This window comes from Bombus fervidus, chromosome 14 (genome assembly GCF_041682495.2).
Source record: "Bombus fervidus isolate BK054 chromosome 14, iyBomFerv1, whole genome shotgun sequence".
Taxonomy (NCBI): Eukaryota; Metazoa; Arthropoda; class Insecta; order Hymenoptera; family Apidae; genus Bombus; species Bombus fervidus.
This window is the reverse complement of record NC_091530.1, coordinates 4,735,528-4,762,288: the sequence shown is the minus strand read 5'-3', so window position 1 is coordinate 4,762,288 and position 26,761 is coordinate 4,735,528. Positions and strand designations below refer to the sequence as shown.

The 26,761-nt window shown below is 42.1% G+C and overlaps 1 protein-coding gene across 2 annotated transcripts in view; it reads left to right on the top strand.

Moving 5' to 3' along the window:
• Positions 1-26,761, top strand: part of LOC139994487 (uncharacterized) — a 174,711-nt gene that overhangs the window by 43,459 nt on the left and 104,491 nt on the right. For both annotated transcript variants that reach the window (XM_074112058.1, XM_074112057.1), the window contains one exon: positions 22,483-22,681. In XM_074112058.1, the coding sequence (XP_073968159.1) occupies positions 22,483-22,681 (199 nt within the window). The remainder of the gene's footprint in view (positions 1-22,482; positions 22,682-26,761) is intronic.

The window sequence follows — 26,761 nt, the reverse complement described above, 5'->3', positions numbered from 1 at the left end:
ACCACGGTCATCCATAAAACCCGAAGGGTACGAGCGACAGCCACTCCTTCGCCGTGCAGTTTCGTAGCCTGAATAAACTCCCGGCACGAAGCTAATCATATTTTCTAATCCAGCGCTGAAAGTGGAGAGAATGGCGGACGAAGGCGGAAAAAGCTCGCGTTCCCAGCTATCATATAATTTTTCTGACAAAAAGCACTTACGCTTCCTCGTCCCTTGCTATAACCTATACACCCTCTTGGAAACACGTTGCAAGCTGGACGAGGACAGAAAGTCTCGAAGAAAGGAAGGGAATTTATATCGAATTTCGTGTAAAATTTTGCGAGCTTCGTGACATGTTCGCTGCTTAAGTTTCGCGAATCGTTGTTTCCTTCGCAGGAAAACAGTTTTAAGCTCGTATTGCTCTCGAAAGCGTGTTCACCGAGCAGTGCCTCTGACAATTGGTTTTACAAATTTTTCTCTTCGTTCGGGAAAAATGATTTTAAAATTGAGTAAAATATCGAAATTGCGGATAGAACGAATGAATCGAATTCGATTAGAAAATTTGAAACCTTTCCATTTTGATAAAATTTTTATTCAATTTTAGATATTGATGTTATCTGTTTAGAGATTAACATTAGTATAAGCTTTAATGGCGGACACGTTCGATAATAAGTTTCAATTAAACACAAAGAGAGTTTATTGTATTTTACGAAACAAGATACAAATTCGTGATAATCGAGGAGAAATAATATCAAAGGAACCTGAAGGAATACAAGTGTCGCCATCTATGAACAAGAACGTCGCGTAGGTTTCTCCCAGTTTCTTCAAGTACGACGACCGTTCTCCACCGTTGATTGCCGCCACGGTCAGTTTTCACCACTCGATACCATCCACGAGTTAATAAACCCCGACCCACTGATCAATACCAAAAACCTACCCTTCGAACAAACTCGGAGCAGCCATCTGGATTCCATGAAACCCAACGAAGTAGCAACCGAAGAACATTATACATAATTCTGCCGGTTAAAGTACAAGGCATTCTCCTAAGAGAATCATCCTTTTCTAACAATATTCTCTGAAACGATTCTCTTCGCCCGCCTCTCGAGAAATTAACGGGAGAAATAATCAGCAAACTCTTGAGTCCTTTGAATCCCTTTCAAAGAGCTCTACCAAGAAGTTACCCCGTACCGGGCGAGGAACGTGTAACGAGCGGGCCCGAGGGTACGGGAGGCGGCGACGTGGGGACACAAGGGGGTGGAGAGGGGTGGAAGAGAGTGGTGACGGTGGAAGGTGACTGAGGAGGGAAATGTGTCGGAGGGGGTGGCAGAAATTAAGTCGGTTCCCCACCCTCGACGTTCCTCGAAACGACACCTCTTTTTCCTCCTCTTCTTCTTCCACTACTTCTTCTTCCTCTTCTCCTCCTCGTGCGTTGGATTCTGAAATAAGCTCGTCTTTCCCCTCCCTTCCCGTCCCTCGACCGCCTATACGAACCGCCACCTTCCACCTCCTCGATCTCCCTTCCAGCTTCCAACGCGACTTCGAGCACCTTTCCACGCGAGAGCGCGCGCACACGCGTGCGTTCACAGACACAATCGAGCCCTCGTGCTGCCTAGCCCGCGACATTCGCGTTCGTGTGTATACGTGTGCCGTCGTACGTGTATCAAATCCCCTAGAAGGGTGGAGGACCTGCGCGTGAGGGGTAGGTGGTACCAAAATGGCCGAGGCCGCACCCACAACCCGCTGGTGGGGGCGATTCAGGGGAATCAGACCTGGTGGGGGATTACACACGACGGACACACGTGCACCGGCTGGCTGATGCGGGTGAACCAAAGTGTGTGCGGACGATGAACCATGTGTACGCGCGCGCATGTATACGTGAGAAAGGGAGACAGCGAGAGAGAAGAAAAGGGACATCGGTGCGCGATACACTTCGGTCACGATGTAACCCCGGGGATACCGGGTGGGAGGATACAGACCTGGGCATACCTATGCGCCACTCGAAAGGTGTGGCTCGGTTACCGGGCCAATTAAGCCGGTTAATTAGGTTGGTTAATTAATTACGCGTTAATTGAAGCTGGAATAATTTTCATAAATGTCATCGGTGTTCTAAAATGGGTTTTCCATTTGTTTTACGATATATTGCCTAAGATTCTTCGATTTGGAATTGGTATTTCGTTTATTTTATCGCAGTTGTAGGATGAATAGGAATAAGATCGATAGGAGGGCGTTAATTACAAAGAGATGATAGCTTACTTGTATTTTGGATAATTCGAAAATATCCAACGTTCTCAGTCCCTTTCGTTTTCGCATATGCCTACTAACGAATGCTTAATCTGTACCTGGTTTTTCCATGCTGAAAAAAATATATAATATCTCATGATCATTAACGAAACGAAAAGGAAACGAGAAATGAACCGATTCATCGGTTTATATAATGAAAATCCTTTGCAGACGTACTTGGCGGACTGTCAGTAACAAACAGCGCGGCCAAACTTAAATCGCGTTTTCCTCGAACTCGATGGATGCGAAAGAAGTTTCGTTTCGGACGACACGAGGAGCAGGGAACTGGGAAAGAGAAGGAGAGAACGAAGGTATGGGGATTGGCGAGGTCTCGTCGAACCCCTGAACAATTGCCGCTTCAGCAATAGTACGAAGGCAATATCGTTTTCCCCGAGGAAGAAAAACATGCAGATTCGATCGATCGCGCGGGAGGTCGAAATTCCAGCGTGTTCCGGGGGCTTCCTGCGGCAGACAGAGTGTCCTTTTTTGTCGCCCTAAATGTCCACCCTCTTCGCCGGCAAAAAAAGGACACGGGAGACACGCACGGCTCCTCGACGCTCGTGGGGGTTGCACACGAAAACGAGAGCGAACGAAACACGCGTACGTGTGTGTGCGTGTGTTATTTTTTCCGAGGCATTAAGCTTGCTTTCCTGAGGGTAGGGATACTTGTTCTCCGATAGGGATGAGGTATAGTTTAGTTTAGGGATTCCACGCGAAACACAGTCAAGGACTCTGCTTCTGTAATACGCTTCGCGACGCTCTCCAACGTCGACAGATTTGTCATGGGATTCGGTCGCGTTAAACGACCGAGCTTGTCCTCGTTAAAATATCGAACGATGCCCCGAAGCTTTGACGTCGATTCTGATCCTGTCCTTGCTTGCTTAGTGTATATTACTATGCTCTATAAGTAACGTAATATCTTTGCTCCCTCCCAAATCGAAAACACTCTGTAATCGCGAACGATAGTTGTTGGTAAAAATGCTATTTAGCTTGGATATTCTATACGGAATGGAAGGTGAATAATTTTTTGATCAAATTAATTAAACCAGCAAGAATTATTAGGTGGAGTTAGAAAATCTGGTAATAGCTCTTAGTAGCATGTTCAACTGAAATTAGTGAAATCAGTCTATCTCGTGTTATAAGGTCAAGTCGTGACCGTTGCAAGGATTATGACACTGTTTCAACAAAAACAAGTTACGTTACTGATCTTTTGCGTTTGAGTGTTGCATCAATGATTTAATTTTTTAATTTTTGCTCGAATAGTTTCTATAAGTAGAGTGAGGTTGTTCCAAAATAATATAAATAAATATTCAAGGAATGCCATCGTTTAACACCTACTCTATTTAAAGTATTCGGACCATTAATGTAATATACCATTTTCACGTATTTTTACCTCTTACCACTTAGCTTTACCTACGAAAGAAATACGAAAATATGACAGTCTAATTTTTCTATCGTCTTCACCCGGCGCCGAATACATACTTCGTTCGCCAGCCGCTTATCCCAAGCCCGGAGGGCGATTCCGTGGCTTTTCAATCATCGCTCGGCGACGAATTCGCGTCGCGGCGAAGGAACCATCCCGAGTGGAACAGGATTTGCGAGATGGGCTTCTTACAATCACAAATGTAGCCCGAGTTAACTCGGCGATTCGTTCTTATTGTTCGAGCAAGCAGACCGACTCGGGTTCGTCGACTGCGCTGGCGTGGCCGGTGCCACACGGTTTGTCCTTGCTCCTGTACGCCAGAGAAAGATAGACTCGATTTCCATTCATTTATTTTCACCGCCATTTCACTGATTGCCACACCATCGCTCCTCCTTCGCTCGCCTCTCCGTTCCACCGGAGTTTCCTTCGCTCTAATTCCCGGCTTTACTTTAATCACCAGGAGTGCGGGCCCTCTCTCGTCTTCTCTAGTCCATCCTCGTTCGGGTCAAGTGCTTGGTAACCCATCCGACGTTATTTTGTCCCCGGGAACTCATCCCTGTCGCGCGAATTCTTCTCGAGACAAAAAAAGAAAATATAAAGAAAAGAAGGAAGCGCGCCACTCGGTCCTCCGTTACTCAATATGCCGTTTACTCCTTCGGGGAAATATGAAAGTGCCTTGAGCTTGAGACGGTTTCGTGCACCTTTGTCTCTGTAAGATGCCATCCGCGTCTTCATTTGTCGATGGAGATCCTTAGAATGCACAACCACCGCCGCGGGTCAATTATTCCGCGAGCCTCTTTGACTCGTTAAGTTCACTCTACTCGTGGATGCTTTCTGACGGATTATTCCGACTCTGCCATCTTCAGCGGTTTTGTGCGTTTTGTTTCTTTAGAATCGCTCGAGGAGATTGTACTGGTTTTTAGACGAGCTCGGACAATGGACTTAATTTCAACGTTGGGAAAGGTACTGAGCATTTGTTGATGGCGATGTTTACATTAAATCTAGCAATGTGGCTTAAATTACGATTTGGAAGGTACCTGAAAATTTCATAGAATATTTATTGTATTTTTATCGAGGATATAAAAGTATTTGTTTAAATAAGCGACGATCGTACAAGTTCGAACGTATGGTCTTGTGAAAGCAGATACTACAAATGATTTTCTTCTAAATTTAATATTCTTTCAACGTATTTAAGTATCATATAAAATTATTAAACTCATGTATCATATCGAGTTGATAAAATTTAAGAATTCTTAGGAAAAAAAGAAATATCGATGAGAAGAATATAGAATATATCTAAAAAAAAATTCCGAATAAAATACATGAAAAGAAATCAGGATGCTGTCGTTCGCTTTAAACTACGATTGTACCAATATTACCAATAATTATTAAATCACTGTGACACGATCCCATGTAACACAAAATCTAACTACTTCCTATACTATACTTCCTATCACTTTTCTCCATGTTTTCCATCGGAAACATCCTCGAACGCAATTTTCCTCAATGGCGCCCATACATCTGTCGCTTTCCGCCTCTCTACATGAATCAATCTCCGAATCGATCTCTCGTCCTCGTAACGACCAATCGACGCATTCTGCTTGATCCTGATAACTCCCTCGTTCCTGAAACAACGAAAAAAAGAGGAAGCAGAGCATCGAGGTAGAAGAAGGGAATCCTGCAGGGTCCGCGTTCATTAATAACTGGCCAGGGCGAAATGTGTTTTTGGCAAGAAAAGTCACGTATAGCGAATAAATGGTCAGGAAGAGGTGGGCAGGTGGAGGGGAGGGATTGGAGGCTATGACATTAATGGCAGAAGTGGGACGCATAAAGCACGGGAAATCTACGGAAAAAGGCAATTTATGAGGTGGGGCAAAAAAATAACGGTATGATAATGAAAAAAATGTAGTCTGGCGTGCGTGCACGTGCGCGCGCGTTAACTCGCTTCCTCCGAAACAAGCGGGCCATAGGAAAAGTAGAAAAAGAGCGGGAAGCGAGATAAAGGAGGAAGAGGAAAGAAGAAGGTAGATAGCAGCGACCTTCCCCTTTTTCTGCCAACTCGACGTGGGGAGTTGACTTCAGGGGTGGTCGAGCGTGGTCCACGGAATGAGTAGAGGCTCGCTACAAGGGAGAAACGAAGAGGGAAGACGGCAGGGATAAGGGCAAATCCACGCTTATGAGGCACGCCAAGACAAAAGCCTCCATTTCGGCAGAGCCAATATACGAGCGTGCTGCAATTCGATATAAATGCATCTGCGCTGATCGTAACCTTCACAAATCGTACGAAGAGACGAGAGAACGAAGGCGGAGAAACGATAGAGAGATGCACGAACGAGGATTAGAGAGAGGTCGGAGGACGTCTCTTCGCACAAGGGTCCATCTATCCGCTGTGTGTGGATTAATTAGGGGGTTTGAGGATTACGGGTCTTCTCATCCACAGAAACAACAATTCCATTTACTTGGCGGATAGGCTGGGAACTAATGTAGAAAGATCATGTGAAAGCGTTTTTCCTTTTCTAAATAATTATACATAGTTAGCTCTGAAAATAAAGTTTTAGCGACCGACAACCACGTTTTACTTTCCACTTTATTAAATTAATATTAATGCAGAAGGTCGTACACTTCGAAGAAGACATTCTTCATCGGAATATTTCTGATAAATTTTGATAAATTCGGGCCGATATCGGCGTGGAAGGGATCGTTTATTTCCACGGCGAGAAGCAATTCCGCGCATAAATCAATATACGTTTCGACAATACGTAAGTTCCAAGGCGATACAGGCGGCCACGCTGGAAAGCAATCCGAGTCCAAAGATTCAACAATCACCGTCGCTTTCGCACTCTGATCCCCGGTATAAATCTCTAACGTCGCGACACCCGCTCGCGGGATACAACCAAGCTCTGGCACGGTCAACGCCGTGAAAACGTGAAAAATTCCTCGCGATTTTCCTCCCAGTTTTTCGGCGGAAGAACCATTTTTGTTTGCCGCTTATTCCTCCCGTGGATATAAGCCTTTGCAGCGAAGCCAGTGGAAGCTAATCTAATCCTCGAGTGTATAGTCGGCTCAGCGTAGACACAGAACGTCGTGCATCGAGACACACGAACGCGTCGTGCACTCGAACGCGCATCAACCTCTGTGTACGTGTACTGTGTGTGTGTGTGTATACACAGAGGAGACACGGAAAGTGGAGAAGGATGAGAAGTAAGAAGGAGGAGGAGGAGGAGACGTTTGTGTAATACCTGAGAGAGGTTTACTCGTGCTCACACGTGTGAGGCTAAGAGTACGTTATACGCGTGTGTATGTGCGCGTGATGAGGGTGGCATGAGAAGGAGGGTTGGGAGGAAGATGTGGATAGGGAGAGGGTGGCAGAGCCAGCAATGGCGCCCCGCACGGGCGTTTATTATTATGATTATACTTGATATCCCCTGCCCAAAGCAGGGCCAGCCAGCCAGCCAGCCAGCCAGCCAGCCAGCCTGCGAAACTTTCCCTCCTTTCCTTTCCGATATTAATATTATTTTTGCCCGGGCGTAGCGGCCGCCATATATCTCGCTCTGGGCATAAAATCCATTCCCCGTTCCCCAAACCACCTATCCACCTCGACTGCCTCTCACCCCCTTCTACAGCTGGAAAGAGCGGAACAGAGAAAAGGAGAAAGAGAAAGAGGAATAGAACGGGGATCGTGGAAGAGAGAACAACCCTCGTTTCCGTCTCCCTTTCACCCTCGTTCCCCCGTTTCTGTCCTCTTTCTCGGTTTGCCGTCCGCGGCTACGCGCTCGGTTCTATTATTAATTAATGGCGGGCCGGCCATTTTCTTTTCTCCGACCGTCCGGTCCTTCGTCCGACTCTCCTCGACGTTCCTCGAGAATTCCTCTCGGCTGATTAACGTGTCTGTTGCACGCCCACTTGCGCCGCCACGCGCGCTGCACGGTGCGGTCTAGGTGAGCGCGCCGGCCAATGAGCGAGAATCGCGAAAAACAGATCGTTAAATATGTATGAATAAGTTCCACCGGTGCGATAGTTTAAAATAGTCCGCGTTTGAATAATGTATGCGCGATAGAAGGTGGATCAGTCGCTCCGTCGAGTTCTCCAATTCATACCTAACCAGAGGTCAACGACCATCTTTCGATTTCTTCGCTTTCCAATTTATCCGATAGCTTTCTCTCCATTTCAAAAATTTGCCATTTTCCTCCTTCTTCTTTCATCTGCCTTGTTCTTATTTTACTCGTGAGTTCCTGGCTTCTTAACAATCGTTATTGCCGTCATTGATGTAGCCGTGCGAATCTGAACGCGTAGCGAGTAACGAGATAGCGTCGTTTGTAGACGTCGTCGCGACCACTAGCGTGCGTCCGCTCTAGCAAGGTTCGCGAAAAATAATTCGTCAGCGCAACGTTGACAGGACGCGAGTCACCTTAGAGCCCACGGGGTCGGGTGGATTGGCGGATGAGCCGGTTGTCTTGGATGAAAAGGGCGCGGGTGGTTTCCGGGCTTCGTGTGAGAAATTTTAAACTACGATCACCTCGAGGGTAACCCGATGGCGGTACATAGGAAAGAGGTAGGAGGTCGAAGGGAGTTTGTATGGCTCGAGATCGACCCAGAAGACGCCCATCGCCAGGTTCTACGTGCAGGACATCATAGGACACGGGGGTTGAGAGAATTGCTCATTTGTTCGCCATAGTGACGGGGCCGGAGGATGCCCTGTAATGTCCTACAGCCTCCTTCTACCTTCTACTCCTCCTACTGCTCCCATCTCCCCCTTCTTCCTCTTTCTCCTCCTCCTCCACCTTCTTACCTCCTCCCGTTCTCATTTTCTCTCCTGCTCTCTCCGCTTCTGCTCTATTCACCCCTCTCGTTCCTCTGCCGTGGCGGTGTTCGATCGAAATTCAATTTCCACCGAGCCACCCCTCTCACCTACCACCCCCTGTTTCTCTTCATCCGCCACCCCCCTCCGTTCCCTTCTTCTTTCGTGCTTTCCTCCTCTCTCCATTCGGGAAACCCTGAGGACTCGGGAAAGGAAGCCACCGGCTGCATTCCTTGCGATAAATTACGCGGCTCAATTATTCACGGGAATCTCCTGCGCCTCTGTTTAAGACGTGGATGTTCTTTTCTCGCATCCCCGACCTCGTGCGATCTTCACCGTGAGAGAACAATGTGCGAAGTCGTGCTTCGTGCTAAATATTAGAAACACGTTACACCGAGAAAATGTTCGAATGGCGATTCTAGTTTTTCTTCGTCCTGATAGCTCAGAGAAGTCACAACGTTACGAGCGATTTTCGGATTATTCCTATTTCTTTTGACATTTCGTTGTTTTTTTTTTTCCTCGTATTTATTTCAACACAAGCTGGCGGCACATAAATTAACGTTGATGCGCTTCTTGGCGTACGGTCAAAATGCAATAAAAAAAAGTGATTTCCAAAATATTCCTGCAGTAGATCATGCATATCATCGCTCAGTATATATCGCGAGCAATTAACATAAGTTGGAAGTTACCTATAGATGAATATTAACTTCAAATAATTCTCTTCTTATTTGGAAAATAAGATACGAGAGACGTACAAAAATTAAGCTATGATTTTCTATAGAAATAGGTTTATTTTCTGGTTAATTAATATTTATATCGATCGATATAATAATCTGAAATAAACGTTACTTGCATTGATGAATATATCAGCGGGATTAACTATTTCATAATACGAGACTTAAAAATCTAAAGCTAATCAGTGATTATTGTCCAATCGAAACGAACTTAACCCTTTAATATTTATTATTTAACGGAAAATGATTCGTTCCTTGAATAAAACATAGCATTAATGAAACCTTCTATGGTACTCATTCGTATGGCCGATTGCTGCACATTGAGATGAAGCCATGGAGAACCGACCCGCCATCAAAGCAACCCCACCCACCGTTGGATCGTACCTATTTAAATAGCTTTTTTTCTGAGGGGAGTTCGAATGAACCCCACCCTCTTGGCTTCCTCCATTTCGGAGCAATGCACTAGTTACTACGAATTCCGGGACCCTTCTTAAGGCTGAATTATGCATTTAATCGAAGTACCGCCATTTTCTTTGCACAATGTCTGTTAAATGAAAATCTGAAGGTTGATCTACCTGCAACAAATAACGAAATATAGTTACATTTTAATTTAACAGTAGGAATAAAAGTTCTATCTGCGAATTAATTTTCCTTGTTTCGAGATATTAATAAATTCTATAAAAAGATGATACGGATTCATAACGTTGAAATCTTTCGCAAAGATTTATTGCAGCATACTGTAATTACGAAATGTAACTAAATTATGGAAACGAAAAGAGTAACAAGGCATGTAACATTTTCGATAAAAGCATAATGTATCTGAAAGTTCGTTCAATTCATTTCACCAGTATATTCAGCACTTGTAACTTCTACGTTAATGATTCTTCGTACAACCACAAGTAATGTAAAATGATCGATAATAGCCGTCCTAGAAACGCCAAATGTTACACATTAGATTTGTTAATATCCACAGTCTACCGTGGTTCACTTTGAGAATCTATCGCGAAAAGTAATTTATAAAAATATCCATAAAACCACTAGTTTCTTAATATCGTTTCCATTAAGAATATATTGACGTAACTTCGGAGAATCTCGTAATTCATGTTCGTATATATTAAACTTTGCGTAATCCAAGCGTCCAACTAAAATCCGTTACTAAATTGAAAATGTGTATAAACCTGAAGTAACGAAAGAGAAAAGATTAATTGACATACAATATAAATTACGGTAGACAGAAGATCCATCAACTCCGTGTGACAGTCCGTGAAAACGCAAAAAAGTGGGAAAAGGGAAGTTAGAAGGAAATGCAGAGACACTAAATTTTATGCGTCATCCAGGGCGATCTATAACGAAACACACGGAAGCAGGACACGGAGGTGTGCGCGGCTCAAAGAAGCATCAAGAAACACAGGAAGGCGGCAACGGGGGTAGGAGAGAGACGGGCCTTTGCACACAAAAGCAATAACGGGCTGATATTCTACGCGGGATTCGAGCTCGGTCGTCTCGGCCATCCGCCTCGCCATCAGACCTTTTCGCGAGACCGAGTCTTTACCGGGGGCATACGAGGGTGGCCGCAGAACAAATACATTAATTTCACTCCCCACCCTCTGTTCATCCCTCCGCGCCCCACATAAGCGCAAGCTCTCTCGCATACTCCCGCACAATTCTCGTTCCTGGTCTCTTCTGCGAATCGTATCTACGTATACGCATACGAAAGATTCGACTATGTGCGTATGTATGTGTACGCGTGGTGATAACACACGCTCCCGTGTACGCATACAGACACAGACAGGGAGGTCGAGCTACCACCTCCATCAACGGGTACACACACGGACAAGCGCATACGTGCACATGTGCCAACGCGCGTCCTCCGGCATATAAGTAAACGGGGTGCAGAGTGTATGAGGTGGGAGGGGGGACGGGTAGAGGGTGGTGTGTGGTTTCCATGGAAACGCCCAGTCCCTCTCTTATAATTATATGGGGAAAAATGGCTCGCGGACTTTTACCCCGCGTTACACCCCCGCCCCATTCGCTCCACTCTTTCCCCGCTCGTTCTGTCTCTCTTTCTCGCCCCTTTTCCACCCTCGTCTCTTTCGCGCGCCATCTCCGTACTTTCTTTCGCCTCTGCCTTTTCTTCCGCCTCTCGTTCGTCTCCTTGCTTTCTCCTCTGTTCCATTTCACTCTTTTTCTTTTTTTTTTTTTTTTTTTGCTCTCCGTATCCTTCATCCGGTCTCACCTCCGTCGTCTCATCGTACCGCGGCACCTACTTTCCCCGCCTCGGGAATATTATGCTTGCACCTCGCCGGGGTGACTGTGTAACCGTCCTTAACTCGCTTTAGGGCTGACTGCTCGACGTCTCTTGGATTTCGCGTTACTTCCGCGGAAACGCTACGCGGGCCGAGGTTGCACGGTTCGTTTCGATATTCCACAGTGAGACCGATCCTTCCTCGAGAATTTACGCGAAAAATCAGAGCGACGTGTTGTAAGTAGTCGATCGGTGTGGTTATTGTTAAACAAGGAATTGACGGATAAACGTGTCTAAGAAAGGTTTGACGCAAGCTTGGTACTGTCGACCTATAGCTTTTCTAGAAATTTTACAGGGTTAATTGGGTTTACGAGATAATATTACGAATCAAATGACAACCATAATCGAAAGGTTTGCGGCATTAAGAAGACAGCGCCAATATTTAAATTATATTTGTTGCAGTAGTGTTTTAGATTAGATATTCTTTATACTTTCCTTCTTTTTCGTAATTAATTGTTTCTACCCTGTCGATCAAAGATTGGAAATTTGCATCGAAAGTATAAATTACTCGGATAAAATGCAAGGAAGAAATTGATTGACTTAAAATACTTTCTTCTATTTCGAAACTCAAGGAAAAGCTAATCCTTTTATCAAGTCGGTTCATTCATCGATGTTCGGGGTTGAGGTGATATTTTTTTACTAACACGACCAAATCCGATTAACTTTTAGCGTTAAAGTCAATATAGAAGGCATTACTACAAATCGAAAAGGAAATTAAGAGGAGAGGACACTTGAGCGGTCGCCAAAGAAAGAAAATTGAAGGAAGAAAAGGCGGAAAGGCAAGAGAGGGTAAAAACTAGAAGGGAGGAAGATCCTCTCGCAGATAGCTAATGTCTTTGGTCAGCATTTAGTGGCATAGTGTATCGAGCAAAGAATTGGCATCGCCGATACAGCTAGAAAATTCTCATTTCGAACTGACTTCTCGGATAACAGCTGCATCTGCGTCATTACTTTTCCAAGCACATTAAGGTTTCCTTTTACGTTTCTGACCAAAATCTTCGCTCATTTAAGACGTGATTTAAAAACTTGTTTTAAATTCTGTAAGTCGGTGCAACTATAAATGGAAAATAATTAAGAAGAATTTTGTATATTCGACCTTTTTCTTCCTTATTCCAATATTTATTTAATTATACCTGCTCTCAATTCACATGGCCATTTATTTGTAATTGGTAGGACATAATTAATCTTCTCAAAGATCGACAGGAGAACCATATATTTGACTAGTTTATATAGGAATGACTTGCGGATTTTTGTGATTAATCCGTAGAAGAACATTATTCTAATAATATCTATCATTGTTTAATCATTGTAAATTATTGTTCCCCCAATAATAATCGATCCACCTACAAAATTAATCAGAAACGAGTCTTATAAAATAGAAATGATATTTTATTGAACAACGATAAACCTATCGTTGGTTTTGAATTTATGAGACATCAGCACTCATCAATCGAATATGATCATTTCCTCCGCAATCGATCCACCAAATTACCAAACGTAATCAGACACAAACAAAATCATTTCATTAACATCCATACAAAATTTCCACGTCGTCAGAAATAAATTAAAAGAAATATCGATCGTCGATGATAAAAGGATCCAAGACATAAAACGAAGCACAGTCTGAATGGAGCTCGTCAATCGGCGGCTAATGCCGTACGTTGAACGTTTAACGAGGATACGCAACGATAGGTTGAGTAGGAACACCAGGCAAACTCTCGTTGCTTCTCGAGATAACGGGCATCGGCCGAGAGATAGAAGATTGCTTGTGTATATTCCGCGTGTGTTGGCCACACGTGTGTCCACTCGGGGGTGGTGTCTTCGGGAACGAAGCAAGAGGGTGAAGCAAGGAAAAAGTGAGAGGGAGCATATTGCTCCGGAGTAATCCTACTTGATCGCGGTTTTCGGTTTCTCCTGTGCGCGCGCGCGTGCTCTCGTAGCCAAACACCCGTGTCTCCAGCGTGTACACGTATAGAATCGCAGCTCCAGTTCGATGTGTTCATCTTATAGACGGGACTAATACTCGTGCGTGAGAGCCCGGAGGATTACTGCCTTTAGGAGCCGCCCTGGCCCGTCCCTCCGTCCCTGCGCGCTGCCTCGCGAACGATGAACGAAGGACGAGGAGTCTTTAAATACCCTCGGGATGCGAGCGTCCAGGACGCCGAGAACGTGTCTTGACGACAAAAAATATAATTTCGTCCGAACAGCCCCTGCCTCTGACCTCGCCGTCATCCTCTTCACCCCTTTCCTCCGGCTCGCTGGATCGAGGATTAGACCAGTTCGACTAAAGCTCGATCCTCGTGTACATGTAGCTATTGTAGACTCACAGAAACTTCAAACACGATAAGGGAGATTTCTCTGTTTTATCAATTATTCTTGTAGAAGTCGTTACGTACGTTATAAATGGTCGTGAAATTGGTTCAGATGTATTGACCGTTTCAAGGAGGTGATTTCATTTGGAGGAGGGTCTATGACGAATCGAAGTAAAGATTTATTAGAGCTTATGCGTGAAGTACTCGACAAAATTGTGAATTACGAGTTTTTTTACTCTTGGTGTGCATTTTTCAGCACAGTATCTTATATTATAAACATACACGAATATAATCCGTGTTATTGTAATCAACCATAATTAACGATCATAATTTTCTTACTTAAAAGTAATTATCGTGATTTCATTATTGACGACCCTAACATTCGTTTAAAATCCCAATACCTTGGAAAATGTATATATATACTATTTACTAGTATTAACTATATCTTTGCTTTGATTTAACGAGTAATTATAATTAAAGACGCATAACAACGAATAAATTACAACTAAAAAAAATAGTATAATTGTATAAAATGTTTCATATGTGTCTTCTATATGTTTTATACCGTTCCCGCGTACAACGAATCGAGTTTAAACTCAATGGTGGCGTATTTAGGATCGATCTTCGGCTTTTAAGTGCTCGTCCGTGCCTGTTCATCGAGAATCCTCTGTTCCGGTAGGCCATGCGAATGATTAGTCGATTTAATGAAATAATCCCCTTTGATCGACCTCCTTCTCTGACCTTCCCACCCCCCTTTGGCCTTCCTTCGGGATGCCCTGGCATCCTCAAAGGGAAACACTTGAACCAGAACGTTTTAATTGCGAGGCCCGCAGCGATCTCATTGTTTCCGCTTGGCCTGTGAGTGCTGCACCGCGATAGAGGATAGGGAAATACGAGGAAAATACTTCTTAAAAACTTAGCGAAGAATCAAGAGGGGCGATAGCTCCTTTGATTGCACAAGGGTAGAAAGGTGTACATATATATCCGTCCTTGTACTTCTCCCCTTACTTGGTCTACTTTTTAATCATTTAACTTTCTCTCGTTCGAAAGACTCCCGTTTCCCTCCTCACCACGAGGTTCATTTTTAATCGATAAATTTAATGTAGGTCGCTTGACATTTTTGGCCGATGGAAATTCTCCTCATAAATATGTAAATTAAGAAACCGTAAATTTGGAAATAAGGCTGGTTAGTGGGGAAGTTACGCAGTGTAGATAACATTATTGGCAAGCGTGAAGCACTTTATCATCGTTGAAAAGATATTACCGTTACTGTATAATGTTACGAAATTAACACTTTTAAGAAACTAAACACAATTTTATAAACGTTCCAACGAGGGATAATCGAGGCAAGAGACATTTAACGTTATTGTTCCAAGAGGCCATTATTTTATGAAGGCTAGCTAAAATTATATCGTAGTGGTCTCCCAACCACCAAAGAGGAAGAACAAGGAAAATGTAAATGCAATGTAAAGCTAACGTAAAAGTTGATCGAAGGATGAAACGAAAGAGGCAAAACAATATTCTGTAGAAGCTTGACGTATAACAATGGATCCGTTTAAACGTAGAAGATCGGAGATTGTTAATAAAATACGGGTATCATTGTAAGAAAAAACAAATGAAAAATTAAAATATCACTGCCATATTGACTAATCAGAGCAAAATACTTTATACTCTAATTACGGATATAGAAAGAAAAAAGGTCGATATTCCTTCGATCGTACATCGTCCAACAAAGTACGATTGCACTAAAAATTTCAACGGATGACGATGGCACATTAAAAAATACGCACGAGGTACATGGAAAAAGGGAATAGGAGGAATACGTGAATAGGAGAAATATTAATAATTATGTTAATGTGGTGATGCAGGGTTCAAGCGAAAGACGTCGAAGGGAAGGGGTGGCCCTCGACGTCAGAATATCTCCTTAGTTCCCTCCGATGGGGCTGGCTTCACGGGGGTGTGTGGGGGTGGGGATGGACCTTCGCGTATTTTTATCAATATCTCGCGAGTTGCGCCTGCGCACCATCCAGCATCCCTTCCGACGAACCCTCGAGGTCCACACGTAGAAACAGTTGGAGAAAGGGAGAAAGCCAAATGCGACTGCTAGAAGAGAGGAGAAAGATGAAAAGAGGAAAAAGGGAGGAGAAAAAGGGAGAAGAAAAATGTACGATGGTGTGTGCCACGGCAGCGTGCATGCGTGACCGTTCCTAATGAATGTGTGCACCATGAGAACGTCGGTGTGTTGGTTGTGTAGCGTGGAGGCGCCTAAGGACCCCCAGGACAAAATGGAACCCGCTTATACTCCGTTGCTGCTGCAAAGTGCATCCTTTTCCAGAATTCCCTTTCTTTCTTCTGTCCCGTTTCTTTTCTTACTAGTCCTTCTCTTCGTCTTCTTTCTCTTGTTTCTCCCTCGTTTCTACTCTCTGTTTCTTCTCTGAAATCCGTCTCAGGGGTCAGATATTCCCTCATGCGGATGCAAAATCAACCGAACTTCTTGAGATAATTGCTATGGTGAATACGCGGTCGTACTCCAATCGTTTTCCGGACGGAACAATGTTCCTTTGGAATTTCTTCGAGTTTTTGTAACTTCAAGTTTCGTAATTAATTCTTGATGTATGAATATCTTGTACGGCGACAAATAGATGTTTACACCACCATGTGAATTTCACTGTGAATTTAAATTACGATTTTTCCTGTCTTCTTCCACTTATCCTTTCGCTTGCCCAGCAGGTATTTCCTCATGCGAATGCAAAGTCGCTGAAGCTTTCCAGGATAATTGCTGCTACGGGACTCGATGCCAAACATGAATATATTTCGACTACTTGAAGAAAGGTTTTTCTCCTAGCCAAGAGGCTACACGTAGTAATCTTTCCTTTTGAATCGTTCCTTAGAATAGATCTTGTTCGTTACCGTTCATGAATATACTTCCACGGTAAGAAAATTGAAATATTCGAGAAATATTTGCAAAAATAATAATTCTGTATTTAACGTGTTACAGGGATTTGCTAAAATTTTTGTAATGAATAAATAAATTAGATTCATCGAACTTATTGTTAGTATAAAAATTATCAAATGTTCGAAATGAATATTTCACATTGTAGACAGTGAAAAGTTCTCGATTTAAGAGTAATTTTCATTAGACGAATATTATTTAAGATCAGTCCGAATTATTTATTCAACGTTTAAAACAATAATATAGAACCTGTGCTTTTTTTATCCATCATTGGTTATCTTGTTTTATTCACCCCACACGGGATGGGCTGTTCGACTCCTTAATTATGAATCACTGACGTTATTTACTTTTATTTATCGTGATACAATTCCGCTTGATTTATCTGTTCGAAAGTTACGTCTATTATTCCACTTTTTGTGCTCCGCTTGAGATCTATTATTTGCCCGTGACAATCTGCTTTCTCTTCTCTTTTTTCGAGCGTTTCAGACTTTTTCCGACCGCGAGACATATGTGCTTAGGACTTTCAGTGAAATAATTCACGAGTCCTTCTTCCAAATCAATAGCCCATAAATATTCGCGTAACTGTGACCACGTTGCATTCATGAATTCATCGAATTATGGACACGAGTTGCAAATAAATTCCTCTTGCGTACGATCCTACGACAGATTATTTTTAGAGAATTCTAAATACTACATTCTAGAAAATCCATTAGTTTAATAGGTCTTGTCATCCCGTTACGAACGACAAACAAGTACTATATCGTAGCTTAACAGTTATCAATCTTCGACAAAATCTGTCGCTAAGTAATCTTTAAGTAAATTTTCTTTCGCCTTTATCTTTATCAATATTTTGTTTTAATCCCATTAAATTCAACAACCTTATATATCTCTTTAATAATTCAGAACATAATGAATTTCCATATTTTTAATTGTCGATCAACACACCTGTCTATCTTCTAATCCTCTCAAATAATTCACGAACAGACGAGTTCTTTTCTCTTTTCGCGAAATGACAGGGAATTATTTGAGTATATTTCGTACAAGATCTCGGTTGCTTTCTCCGCGAATCTTCAAGTTCTCTTACATTCTCCGTCAATGACTTTCGATTCTTCTCTTTTCCTTCAATTCGTTTTACGTTCTTTTCTCCGCGACCGAGTCTTTCTTGTCCAGTCATGCGTTTACTCATACGAACGCAAGTCTCCTCTTTCTCCGGAATCATCATTTCTATCAATGGCTTCGCTCGCATTCGTCCCGTCGCCCGTAATGGCCATTCGCATAAGCAAAACTCCTCAACTACGTGCGTTTCGTTCGAACAAAAACCATCAGCTGCGGCAAGAACCCCACGTTATTAACTCCATTATCCACACGGAAAAAACTCCGATTCGCCGTACCTGTCCGCGGCAAACCAGCCATAAACACCTCCCCTAATTACCATTAACCCAATGAAATTGTCTTGATTCCCTACAGCACGGGTAGATCCCGTGGAAATTGCGTTTCCTCTCGGATAATATAACGCGGCTATCATCAAGCATGTACTTATACATCGTGCTCTTCCACGCCTCTCCCCCTTTCCATTCCTTTGTTCTCTCTCTCTCTCTCTCTCTCTCTATTTTTCAACTAGATCTTCTTCGGCGTTGCCACTCGTCGCTCGCGGAGAGATAGATATTATTTCCAACATCGTGGTATGGCCAGGGATGAGCAGCGAGAAGGAGAGGGTTGCCAAGAGGGTGGCTTGGGTGTTTTGCAGCGCGAAATACCCTCCATTACACCGTGGGCGTCGTATATAAGAGATTATTTTTCTTTTCTCTCGCCTGACGCTACCCACCATCCCCCTCTACTCTTTTCTTCTTCGTGTTTACCTTTCCTTCTTTCTCTTTTCCATCTTTTTCTTCTGGAGGCCACGTCGACGTGCCAGCAAGTCTCTGAGAGCGTATCGAGGGGGATGAGTGTTGCAGGGGGTAACGTCCAGAAAAGCTCCGACTTACTCCGCGCTCCTTCTTCTTCTTCTTCTTCCCCTTTCTACTTTCCTCCTTTCTACACCCGTCCGTGTCTTCCGTATTCTTCGACCTCCTTTTTCTTTTTGAGAAATTACAGAAAATTAGTTCCATGACGAGGTCGCTTCGTTATCCGACTCATCTTGTCGCAAGCGACTGAGAGACAGAGAAAGAGAGAGTGAGAAAGAGAGAGGAGGGTGGTGGAAAGGAAGATAGACGTGGGGTGAGAGTATAAACGACAAACGAGTTCACGACTCGTTCGCGAATGTTTTAATCTCGGGGGAACCCGGACCAAGGAAAAAAGCATTTTCTTTTTAATGGAAGACCAGAAAGACAGAAAGTAAGGGAGCAGAGACGGCGAATCTCTCTAACTTTCGACGACCGAATTTTTCGCTTCGTTTCAACCTTTTCGACGTGTATAGAAATTAGACGTTCCTTGGATATATTTCTTGTAATTAACGTTACTAGAAAGTGATTAAATATTTGGCGTATCTCTGAGAAGCAACGATTTTGACGGAAATTTTAACTACGTGAGAGAGACGGATTTCGAGGAAAAGACTGAAGATTTATTCAAGAGATATGTCGATTATGCGAATTGTCATCAAACGATGATCTCCTTTGAGCGCTACTAGAACTCGTAGAAAACCATAAATTCGTTAAACTTTCTAGATGATATACTACAAAAGCAAGAAAGTCAAATCCTTATATTATATCCTTGGTATATTAGATCTTTACATCCGTATAAAACTTTTGTAGTTACAATTTTACCTATACTTGCACGATAGTACTTTTAAACTCGTTTCAAACTTTAACGTACCCCTCTACATAAATTAATAAGAGTAAAAAAGATATTAAATATACCAACCATTGTACCAGTGTCATTTGTCAAACTACAATCGATGCAACTTTCCACACACTATTCGCACTTATTCTGCTGATCATTCGATGAACACTACCTGTTACTTAGTAACATTTATATTACAAACTGGCTAGATCTGTCGCGACTAACGCAAGAAGCGTACAATTTGATACGAACCGAATCGAGAACAAGTTTTCCAAAGACTCACCGTACCGAAGTGAGCCAGGTGAGTGACTGGCTGACTGAAAAATTTTGCTTTCCTAGCCACGGGGGTACAGATGCTGGTCTATAAAAAACGATCTCCACCCCAGGCACGGGTACCCTTGGAATAAAAAAAAATGCTCCCCCCTCAGGAAAACCCTTGTATAAAAACCGAAGGGGGTCACTCACCTACCCAACCTGGGTAGCGAGGGGACTGAGATGTTCACGAAATTTTTCGAGCTGCACATATCGTCCTGGCATCTACTAAAATAATTTAATAACGCTATAAATTCGATTCTGAAAATTTTTTATGGCGAGACAATAATTTGTACGATTTCGTTATAATAGATTACTATCGCTAGTTTAAGGAAACTTCTTCAATGCATACATATTAATATTTCGTTTCGAAGTTTTGTTCCTAGGCAAAAGGTCTGATAAAGCGAAAGTAATTTATTTCACATTTCTTTTTAAGAGGGTAGAAGATATCGAAAGGTTAGAAGATTGTACAATAATATAATAAATGCCTCGTATTTTTGTTAATAATATTTCCTTTTTAAAATTATTGCTAATATATGTTGTTGTCATTATTAATTTCTTTCTTACAGAGATAATAACTTTTTAAAAACTTATTGCTACTCCATGCACGATGTATACACTGAAAGTAGTTCAGATTTCGATTCTTTTAGAAATCTTTGTCTCCATCGAATCCAAATTTATAAACAGAGAAAGCTTATAAAATTATTTAACGTTTTAAAAGCATGAAACGAGCGTGAATATGAATTTTTTAAGAGCGTAAATAATCGTTAATTTAGACAGTAATAAATAATATTTACGTGGCATTAACTCAGAAACGCTTTGTCTTCGAACGCAATGGACACGATAAAAAGTTTTTTCGATCGTGGGGCCTGCTTCCTGTCCCATTCTACGATCGTGGGGACATAGAAATTTCGGGGGTACTCAGAGAAACGCGTGCCCCAGGTTTTTTTTTCATTCTCACGTCGCTACTACCCCCACAGAATTTACGGAGCCCTACGCTGTCCGTCATCAAACACTCGTTATTCCTGTCCATCCGGGATTACGGGATTTCCAGGATATTTTTTTTCACGAAAAAGTCTTATATCCAAGTGTATCACGATAGGATTACACGAGCGGCGCACCATGAAATGACCACCATCCGTATAATCTTCCAAAGAAAAAATTAGTGACCGTGGTAATCGCACTCGAGATCGTCCATTTACCTATCGGTCATCGTCATCCCTCGTACTACGAACAAAAGCTGGAAAAGCGGTTACATTCGTTGGTTTCTTCAATTTATCGTTCGTTCGTGGTCCCAACTTTTGTCTATTCCGTTTATCGAAATACTAGATTCTATTTTTGTTTCAATTCTACGTGAGTAAGAAAGGAATAAGGTAGGAGATGAATTTATGTGAAGCAGTTTGTGTTATCGAAATAATCGTTATCGCGTTAATTCATTTCGCGATAGAAATTTTTATTTCTATTATCTACGTTGTAAAAGGAAAAAATTTCTCTTTCGTCTGTTCCGTCGGGATATGCAGGAGTCACATTTCCACCGTTTGTAAAAGAGGAGACCCTTTGAAAGAAAACGACCGATTCGATGAGGTGTTCGTGAATGGCACGGTTCCTGATCGTGTACGCGCAGCCGATCAGTTTCGGGAAATTTTTTTGCGAAAATAACGGTGTTCCATCGACAGAGGAAAGAGTATGAAAAAAATGAGAAACATCTGTCGATCCTCGATGTCTATCGAACGGTTCGTCCTATTTCGTTGAATACCAATATTCTTGCCTACATATGAAGGAATCATAGAACAATGATAGAACCATGTTGTTGCTAAAAACGTTGTTGGTAAAAAAAAATTGTTCGTAAAAACGGAAATTTATCAATGATTAGTGTAAATGAAAAGACTTTAATTCATTTTCTAGGTTCAATTTATCATAAGTAAGAATAAAGGGAATAAAGGGAAATTGTTTAATTATTTCAAAGAAATATACGTTCCGGAAATATTTATAATTCTATTTCTACTAAGATTAAAATCGTTTTGATCAATAATAATTCAACATCTAACCAGTTAGTATTTATTAAAGTTAACGGTACAGAATAGTTTCAAAATAATTTATAAATCGTTTCCGTAAAAATACTGATATCAAAATTAGTACGACTAATTTTGATTACGTACAAAGATTATTCGTTATTGATTGACGCAATCTAATTTCATAAAACCAAACACGCAGCCAACTGCATAATTTACTGTAGAAAAAGCAACATCCCCCGATACATACTTGAAACATTAGTTACGCGTACAATAAAGCATTTCCATAAATGACTATCACAGCAAAGGCGATAATACTCGTATCGTATATCGAGAACGATACTATCTAGTGGAAACGAATAATTTTCATGATCGAAACGAGGCGATCTGGTCGGGGCAGCGTGTGAAAAAAAGGAAGAAAAAACTATTAGTTCCGGTCTGCGAGGGGGAGTGCATGGGGTGCTTTTTTATACGCGAGAGCTAAGAGTTTCGAAGGAGAGAGGGAGAGAGTGGACCTCCCTCGTAAGGCTTCACCCTCGAAGGACCTCGCGTTGCCTTCCACGCTCATTTCATAAATTCTAATTTATCGTCCGCAGAAAATTGGATCCGACTAATCCCGACGATCGATGCTCGACTACGTCCACGTATCCAGAACGAACCACGTCGATGCGAATGATGCACGATTCTATCGAACCACCTGAATGGGAGGAGACGCTCGATTGTTTCCCGTCACGATTAATTTCAAATAGAATTAGAAAGGATTCGAGCGTTCTGCGAATGAAGATTATTCGAAAGGTGAGTCGACTGTTGTGTAATTTCTTTTTAAGTATGTGAGAGAGTTATGCGTATATTATACGTAGTCATGCTCCAAACGTGCGTGTTCTCTTCTGCAACACTGTAGCTAATGATCTTTAATATCTACCTAAATATATTATACATAAAGTAAAATAATTAATGTGACACGATAAAAGCAAAGAAATATATGCGATCATGTTTCTGTCTTAGTAAAGGTAAGCATTATTATTGTCAGAAACATAGGTTTGCAAGTTATTAGTAATAGCAAAATCAACAAATCTGATATCAGTCGGTTTGATATTGTAGTTACAGGTATTAAGATAAAATGTTCCTATTAGAAATCAATAAGTATCGGTAGCTCGTTACGAGTTCTCAGAAACAAAACGTGCCTTATTCGAATCGAATGGCACTGTAAGAGAGTTATAAGTCGCTGATAAAATTTTTCAATCTATTAGAAGCTCCAATGCAGACGAAGAAATTTATCGATTAAACCAACAGTAGCTCGTAAATAGTTGAAAGTAACATGTGAATAACGAAGCGAATAGTTCAGAGTAAAATATCCGAAAAATTCCTCTCGATCCTGCCAATAGATTTTTTTTTTTTTTTTTTGTTCAGCATCAACAACGAACGCAAACGATATCGGACGCATAAAGCTGCTGCGTCGGTTCATTAATTTTTCCCAGTTTACAACCACTGAAACGTGCATCTATAAAATCACTAACGACGTCTGAAGTTAATAAATTACAAAGCTAATACGTTTAAAACTACCAGCTCGCCAAATATCATAATTCATGACGTCCTAATTATCTCTTTCGAATTCGAGAAACCCTTTCGAACTCGTGCCAGCGTGACGGTGTCGAAGACATTTAACGCGTGTCCTTCGATTAGTCGCTCTCCCTTTCTTCTAACATCTAGCAACGTTTTTTCTTTCTCTTTTTTTTTTTTTTTTTTATCATCTCATGCCGAGAGACAACCGCGTGTTTTTCTGCGCCGGCCAATTTTCGGGTGTGCAAACACGGTCCATTGTCATCGCGCACGCGCCCTTACCTCGATCTCTTCCTCTCTTCTCTCTGAACGGATAACTCCGGCAACCCCTTTCTCCCTCTCTCTTTCTCGCTCAAGCCACCCCGTTTCCAGCTCCCTCGATCCTGCTCGCATTCTACGACGGATTTAAATATGCAAAACGACTTTTTTCTTCGCCACCGCGGCTCCTTCCCTTGTTTGGTCCACCGCGCCCACATAATTACCGGGTGGCAGGAAAATAACGCGCAAAAAACGATAGACGAGAAGACAGACCGGGCGAGGTACGAGCCTAAAGGGAAAAAAAACAACGAGCGAAAAAAAGGCGATATCGCAATTAGACTGGTTACAAGGGTGCATAGTATCCCACAGCGTGGCGAAAGGGGTGGTATGCCGCTATTGTAAACTTCGCATTATGCTCGTGCGTCACTATGCTCTAGGAGGTTAATGGGTGTAGACATTCGATGCGCTACTTTCTCCTTTTTATTTCGTTTTTTCTTTTTTTTTTCTTTTTCGTCAGTAAAGGAACGTGACAAAGTTTTCGTTAAATATTAGGTCATTTTGCAAGTTGTCTCGCTGTTCGAGGCCGTTCGTTTTAAAGGAACGGTTTTAAAGGAACTTCGTATCCTTGTCGAAATTAAACGTTTTTATTTAAAATAATTTCTATTATGTTCGATTTTTGTCGATGTATTACGAGAGCATTGATACGTTTACTGCTGATTGAATTTTTGCTATTCATATTTTATACTATCAAAGTCTTCACGCAGTAAGATTTTAACAAACCCTCAAATTTCTTCGATTTTTAATAAAATTTTTATCGTAAGATTTCGCTCGTACCTTGTACTTCGTCGTATAGTCGTCGTCGGGTAGTTCGTTCTATGATGCGCTACATCACATACGTATGACGTTTTCTCCAAGTTAATAGAAAATAAATATTACCACATAGCAGAGATCCCCATCGTCAATATTATTCTCAGTTACCAATAAGCTTACCAATAAGAAAAAAAAAATAAATTGAAATCTAAACGCGTTACCTCTAACCATTAGTACGATACTTAAGATTTATATTCGTTCGTGGATAACGAAAGCCAGGTATGTTAAAGACAACGTGAGTGATCTGTATCCGCCAGATCGAGCCTCGCGAAATCATAAACACAGTGGAACTGGATGTTTTTGTTGGTCCATTAATGCGTAGCCCTTGTCGCGCGATTACTCTCGAGGAAACGCAATTCGTATCGGTAAGACTTTCGAGTGGTCGGCTGGAGGAGCGGACCGTGCAAGGAATTAATGTACAGGGTGTGTCGGACGGATTAGTCTCATTATTATTCCCGAGCAGCCACGGTACCGTGGTGAGGAAAAAAGAAAGAGGAAGAACAAAACCGTCGGAAGATTAACGAGCGACGAACCCTTATGAGCCAGCTCGACGCCTCGAAAATCACAGAGAGACAGAAGTGAAAAGCCACGATGCGACAGACAGGGACAGACTGACAGAAAACGAAACCGCTGGAAAAAATAAGATGAATCGCGAAAAGGTACTGGATATCGCAATTAAACAGGCCGCCAACCCTACAAATTGGGGGTTGAATTTTTTTTTAGGACCTTCGCCAGGGGTTGCTCGAGCCCTTAAAACATCGTGGACCGATCCTGACAAGGGATGGCGGGGTAAGCACCGACAGGGGGAGGAGGGGGGCGAACTCGCGGTACGGAAAAAATCCATAGGGGTCCCTGCCTCCTCTTTCCGTCTCTCTCGCGCTGTCGACTTTCAAGCTGAAAAAGAAAGAGAAACGATCATCGGTACGGGTAGTGTGAAAGTTGAGGGGTGGTGGGGTTTACAGCTCGACGGGGAAAGAAAATTCTGTAAGGGTGGTACTGATGGCGGTGGCGGCCGCGCTAAAGGCAAAACAACAGCCAAGCGACATTCTTGGACGCCTTCGAAAACATGGCCGTGCTGGCGAGTGCTGAGAGTGCCCAGTCAGAAACGATTTCGTCGTTCCAAGCTCGAATTCGATGTATTTAACGCGTTGAAAGATTGTTAAAATTTTTCAAACACGATGTGAATCTGACTATCTTTTTATTGGATTGATGCAAGTCGTTTATTGCCTGCAATGATTTGTGCAGATCAATTGATATCGATTTGCAATTACCGAATAATATTTATATGGTAAATAGTAACATTTTGATATTTCTTGCGACTAAATAGTCGAATTATTTATTCGTATTGGAAATGAAAAGTTTCTAAAAGATATTTCTAAAATATCGAGTATACTCGATTATTTAAATTCACTGTGAAACGTATAATACAGTTAAGGAAAAGGAATTTCGATCGCGAGCGTATTACGGAATACATAATACGATCGCCCCGTATGATAATCTTTTCTCCTTCGAGTATTTGAATGCATATACTGTCCGAGAAATATATGTTAAATATTCTACAATGATTGATGGAGAAATCAACGATGCGATGCTTTAAACTTTTTTTTTTTTTCATCCAACGTGCGCGAAATAAAAATTCAAAGCTCGGATCGAAGTTACCCCGGAAAATTCAACGATAGACACGTTCAAAAAATGTTCGATACCTCGATACGAATGATAAACGAACGCGTAATCCTTCGTAAAACATTTAAACGAGCCGATAATTAAAAATTTATCTGTAAAATAGACCGCATTTATAATGGGAGAAAAAATCCATAGAGACCGGCCGCGCCCATCATATATAATAGACGATCTTCCCTTCCCATCTACCTTCTCATCTCATCTCGTCCGTTCGTCTAACCTCCACCTCTTCCTCCCTTCACTCCGTCCACCTTGAGCTTCCGCCCACCGACTCCAACCCACTTTCAATCAATATTTAAAGAATTGCGCCTTAATAACCGCCGTGGCGTCGCGTAATGGCGGGCTTTGACCTTTTTTCAACCACCTGCAGACGAAACTATGTACTAAGTTTTTTAGGGAGATTTTTGTCGTTAACTCGGAAAATAATCTTATCGACGAACGTTGAGAATAAACACGAACATTTTCCATATTATCGACTGTAGATAACGTGTTGATAGTATCGATTGT